We start from the raw sequence: 5801 nt of genomic DNA on the forward strand, positions 1-5801 counted from the left end.
GCTCTTTGATTCTAATGCATTGAATTTGATGTTACCTAAAACAAAATTATATTTCATGTCCTCTATTATGAGTGGACAACCATTCCTTATGTTAGATTTTAGATAAAGAATGAATATTGAAGATTGGAATTGTAAGAAATTAGGAGAGAAACTAGGAGATCCCAATTTTAAATATATAATATATAACAAAGTTCTATAGTCACTTCAATCCATGTTTTAAAAATTGTATTTCTTTCTAATATGAGAACAAACTTTTTCTTTCTTCCTTATAAATTTCATTTGGGAATGACTTAAAAATAAATAAATAAAAGCCCTTTTAAATATTAAAAAAAAATTCTTATAAAAATTAATTAGGTGGATGGTAAGGTCAAATTTGGGATAGCTTCATATTTTTTGCTTTAACCGAAAATCAAAATCAAAATTAAAGTAATAATTTTTAAGGGGTAATGTTGATGTTGTAAAAGTTTTATTAAACATGAAAGAACTTCTTATGTAAAAAAAAAAATATAGAATTATGAAATTCTTATAAGAAATAACATTTTTATGACTTCTATATGAAACATTTTTTAAAAGTTATAAGTTTTAAAAAATAATAATAATAATTAAACAGGTATAAAGACTTTTATTCAACTTAATTTTATTTATTTTTAACTATTAAAAGTCAATCCAAATAAAATTTAAATATATTTGAAAATCACTTTTAAAAATCCAAAAAGTCACTTAAAAATCATTTATGAACATTTTTTTCTAATTTACATTTAAATACTAAGTGATTCTTTTTAAAATAATTTATAATGTCAAAATATTTTTTTATGGATAAAAACATTACAAATAAAAAACATTTTAATCACAATTAATTTATTTTTTAATTCATGAAATTTCATTTATTGTTATTTATTTTTTGGGATTTAATTCTTTACAATTATTTTTGAGTGTTTATAAAGTATAATTAGGTCATGCCCAAATTTATTCCTTTAACTCTATCTATTGGGTATAGGTAGCGTGAAATTTTGGCCTCTCTCCACCTTTCTTCGCTTCTGACATTGTCATGCATTGCTTTGTCAACTCCAACCACATAGCATTGGAATGTTAGCTGGAATATTCCAAGTCCATAAAACCAAAGTTTATTATTTAATCTATTTTAGCACTCCACTCATGACTCTACAACTTTCCTGCTGCCAACTTAATTTATTGACTTGGACTTGGAGGGTTTGGTCAATGGTCAAATGCAGCAACTTAGTTAATCGGTAATTCAAATGATCAAGTCCTACGTTTTAATTTACAAAAACCAGTGATTTGTTTTACTAGTTATTTTAATTTAAGGAAGCAGAAAAGGGTTAGGCTCAAATTTGGAGTTCTTTTAGTGTGGGTTAGGCTCAATTTGTGCCCATGCAATGGAAATGGGTGATTTTTATTTTCTTTTTCTTTTTTCTTTATCTTGGTGCTGATCTTGTGATATTGTTATTAAAATAGAAGGTAAAAATATAAATTATATACAAATTATTTTAATTTTAGAAAAAAAAACATTTATTTTAATTTAAAATAAATAAATAAATAAGAATTTACTTTATCTCAACTGTATAAGACTTCATAAAAATTATCTTCTTTATAAAATATTTTTAGATGTAAAAGTAAAAAATTAAACAAACCATTTCATGACCTTTTTCACAAGTATCCATTTAGATCATAGTCTAATTTTAAAAATATAAGAATAAGTCAATTACTCTAATACAACATGATATTTTAAAGAAATTGGAATGGCCAAAAGTTGTCAAATCAAGATATATCTATTGTGGACATGGCATTGGGAGGCATCTTAGCATTGCATTTATTGAACATAAAATAAATCATGAAAGCTGAATAATACAAATATTCAATGAAATCTTTGGCATGTTATTTCTTTGCAGCTTCAACATGGTGGCATGTCGGATGGAGGAGGCAACATTTGAGCTTTTGGGTGTTTACCATTTTTCACTATGAATGCAGTTGACATGCCCCAAGTCGAATGTTCTTCTATATGGCAGTGCATGAACCACACTCCTACAACAGAGAAAATACACAACATTACACCTAACTTAATTGTAATATTAAGAAAAATTATTTCCTTGGTATGCAGGTTGGCAGTTTCAAGGATTTATTTTATTTTATTTTTATTTTTTTATTTATAAAGGACATGAGTGTTTGCAACATACCAGGGTTGGATGCCTCGAATCTGATTGCAACCCAACGATTCCTAGGAACATAAATGGTATTCTGATGGGGAGGATCTACCAGATTGTAGTGCAAAGGATCCCTATTTTCATCAAAATTCCCAAATCCCCATCCAACAACATAGAAACTGTGTCCATGGAGATGCATGGAGTGGATTGACCCTCCAGCCACATTTGTCCCTTGAAAAACAATTTCCACTGTGGAGTTATACTCAAGCACCCTTACTTCTGTTCCGGTGCTCGGCAACTGATAGAGTAATGGAAGATAATCAGCTGTAAAATCGAACACTAGTGGTGGAACGCTAGGAAATTTATCTCCATATACACCACTGATGTTATAATAGTAAGCTTCCAGTATGTCAACTGTAGGGGTATGGAAGCTTATGTTGTTTATACTTGCGGCGGTCCGTGTCCCATTGGCCCCTGAACATGAATTATTGACGCATGGGTACGAGTTCATAGAAACAGTGTAAATCAGTTTAGTGCTCGTGCTCAATGGGACATTGCAAGGATGTTCCGCATCTTCTAAGCTTCGGAGGCTGGCCATGACTTGAACCGATGCGTTTGTGTCATTGTATGCAGGTAAATGAGGCAAGAAGGGAGGTGAAGATGGAGTGTAGTATCCCCTGTACTGTACAATAGCTGTGGTGGTTGTGTTATCATAAATATTACGACCTGCCGAGGCAAGGGAAAAAGCTATAGCCGCCATGTAATAGTGATCCAGGCGTTGGTTAGCTTCTAGTAAGACATCAAAGGTTTGGCCAGGAAATATTGTGATATAATCTAGTGTCAATGGTTTCGTGTAGCTACCATCTGTTCCAACCACTGTTATTTTATGCTTGGCAATAGAGAAAAAGAGAGCCTCGTGCAAGGCAGCATTGATCATGCGAAGTAGATAGATCTTTCCATGATCCACCGTTAGCTTGAATGTGTCTGCAATTAGAAAGGGAAAGTTGTATACTTATGACTAGCCAAAAGAAAAAGAAAAAGTTTCCATGAGGATCCACCAATTATGAAGTGATTGATTGATTAGGGGTGTAAATTTGGCTCCATATTTCAAAATTATATTTGGACTAGCCTTTTCTCATGTGTTAAATCATGGCTCTACCATCCTCATAGCTATATTCCTCTTTCTTAGCATTAAGCTTTAAATATGTTGATGCTAATAAGAAAAAGTAATATGGTCAACATACAAAAAAATGAAATCATGTACAATTTTAAAATGGAAAGTTAAACTTAATTTGTACCTAATTTTGAGCATGGAAGTAGATCACCGGGTTGTCCATTTATCAATAAAGAATTAGAGTGATTAGCGATAGCTCCACTTGCAAGCCCTTCATCTCGAATCGCATTCGCATCAATCTTCCACCATTGTCCTGCATTTCAACAACTCCAATAATTTTATATTTTGCTTTGTTGGTTAATTCATAATATGTAAATTAACATTTAAAACTAACAACACTTATACCTAATATGATGAGAACTTCTGCATTAGGTTTGTGAAAAGGATACTTGGTTCCATTCTTAGGATAGACGATTATAGCTCCATGAACGGTGGCTCGAGTCCAGTCACTATGAGCATGCCACCATAAAGTGCCTTCCTCAGAAGAAAGGATGATCTTTTGACTAAACTTTGACCCTGGCTGAATTGGGCATTGTGTGATATACTCGGGACCATCTGTCCATGGATATCTAGGCATGTTCACCCCATGCCTGCAAAACAATAACTATACGTTAAAACTAGTACTTATTTTCAAACTAACAAAAGATGGCTTGCAGCAACATATTATCATAGTAATAAGCGACATCAACTATATTTCAATGGAACTAAAGCAAATAACCCTAGAGTATTGTTTTAAATTTGACTTTATTTGCAAAGCAATATATTGCAGTCCCCTCTTAGAAATAAAAGAATGCATGCCATGTAGGCATGTTGTCGTCGCTCTTTCTTTGAGACACGCTCAAGACCTACCAGTGAATGGTGACATTTTCTTTTCCCCTGTTATAAACGTCGACAATGATCATTTCTCCTTTCATAGCATATATAGTTGGTCCCGGAAATTGTCCATTTACTGTTAAGATGTTCTTGGTGCTACAAAGCCTTGTATATGAAGCTTCCCTCACCTACAACCAATAAAAAGTTAACCACGCAACCTCATCCCAAAAGAAATATTACATGCATGAATAGTTGCATCAATCCATTCATGTAAGTGTATAACTACTTAAAAATTGATAGCATGCATGAACGACTCAAAATGAGAGTCATATTGCTCCCTAAATATTATGATCAGAAGATAACATTAAGGCGAGAATTATATATAGTATTTACCACAAAAGTATGTCGACTGGTTGAAGCTTGGCAATGGATGCCACCACCAAAAAGTTGAAACACTAAAATTTGTAAGAGGAAAACCTTCATGATTAGCCACATCTTTGGAATAAAAGCCTCTTCTCTTTTCCTAAACACAACTCCTTCAATTTTCTTACAACTTTTGCTGTATGTCTTTCATATATGATTCATTATATAGTCATGATAATTCTCTCGGGATACAATACTTCCTCTCCACGCGTCAATATAAGAGGAAGTGATTTGAATGTGTATTGACTTTCAATGTTCTTTGATTACTTCAATGAGCAGGACTATTATATATAATAATGATATTTGATCACTTACCTAATTAAAATAAACCAAATGCGTGAAGAAAGCTAACAATTGTGAAAATTTCTTACAGGTTACTTACACGTTATTTTAGAATAAATTTAAAATATTCTTTCACAAGTCTTTTATTGATTACTTCAAGAAATGTTAATTAAGCCATGAAAATTTTGGCCTCGCATATAAACTGCTTTTCATAGACAACTCCTTTTAAGAATTATTTTAAAATTATTTTTTAAGATAATCAATTTTTAACTAATTTTATTATATTTTTCTTTCATATTTTTTATAATAAAAAAAAAACATTTTTTAATATTTCAACTATAACAAGGTGGGCATAATTAATTTATAATGCTAGGATATCCTAACAACCTAACCTTAAAATTTTCTTCAATAAATAATCACTTAACTAGTTATATATTTTCTTGTTCCACCATATTGTGATTGACACCATAGTATTTGTTATACTTTGAGGCATTTTGGTATGATTCTCATCTCATAATAAGTCATTTTTGAAGCAAATCCAACATGCTTAATAGAAATCCCTCTTGCTAAATGAACCCAAGGTTTCTTATTTGTGAGTGTTGGTACATTAATTTATATAGTTTAAGATTGAGAATTTTGTTTCATTCATTTTGACTTAGGGATTTTTTAGATTATATCTCACTCTCCTTTGAAAACTCAAAGTTGTCGTATGATAAATTGGAATAACAAAGGTAAGTATAGTAAGGTCTAAGAAAGACAAATTAGAGTTAATTAAGGTTGGTGCGAATGTCAAGTTCTTAAATTGAGTTAAATGTTTTTTAAAATAGTTTTGAAAAACTCTTAGAGTGTTCTAGTGCTCCAGAGAGTGCTTAAGTGCTCCCTGGAGCACTTAGGTGTGATAGAATTCTCTACAATTTCGAAGCTTTGATTTTTCAACTTTTGAAAGCTTT

The 5801-nt window shown here is 31.4% G+C and overlaps 1 protein-coding gene across 1 annotated transcript; it reads right to left on the reverse strand.

The window, feature by feature from the left end:
• Positions 1–1758: 1758 nt before the first annotated feature.
• On the reverse strand, positions 1759–4688 carry LOC117907579 (laccase-15-like). The gene is made up of 6 exons (XM_034821167.1): positions 4540–4688; positions 4183–4334; positions 3679–3923; positions 3458–3586; positions 2193–3143; positions 1759–2040 (listed from the first exon to the last, which is right to left on the reverse strand). The coding sequence occupies exons 1-6, from the start codon at positions 4639–4641 to the stop codon at positions 1910–1912; spliced, it is 1710 nt and encodes a 569-aa protein (XP_034677058.1). The 5' UTR covers positions 4642–4688; the 3' UTR covers positions 1759–1909.
• Between the last annotated feature and the right edge of the window lie 1113 nt (positions 4689–5801).

This window comes from Vitis riparia, chromosome 18 (assembly GCF_004353265.1).
Source record: "Vitis riparia cultivar Riparia Gloire de Montpellier isolate 1030 chromosome 18, EGFV_Vit.rip_1.0, whole genome shotgun sequence".
Lineage (NCBI taxonomy): Eukaryota > Viridiplantae > Streptophyta > Magnoliopsida > Vitales > Vitaceae > Vitis > Vitis riparia.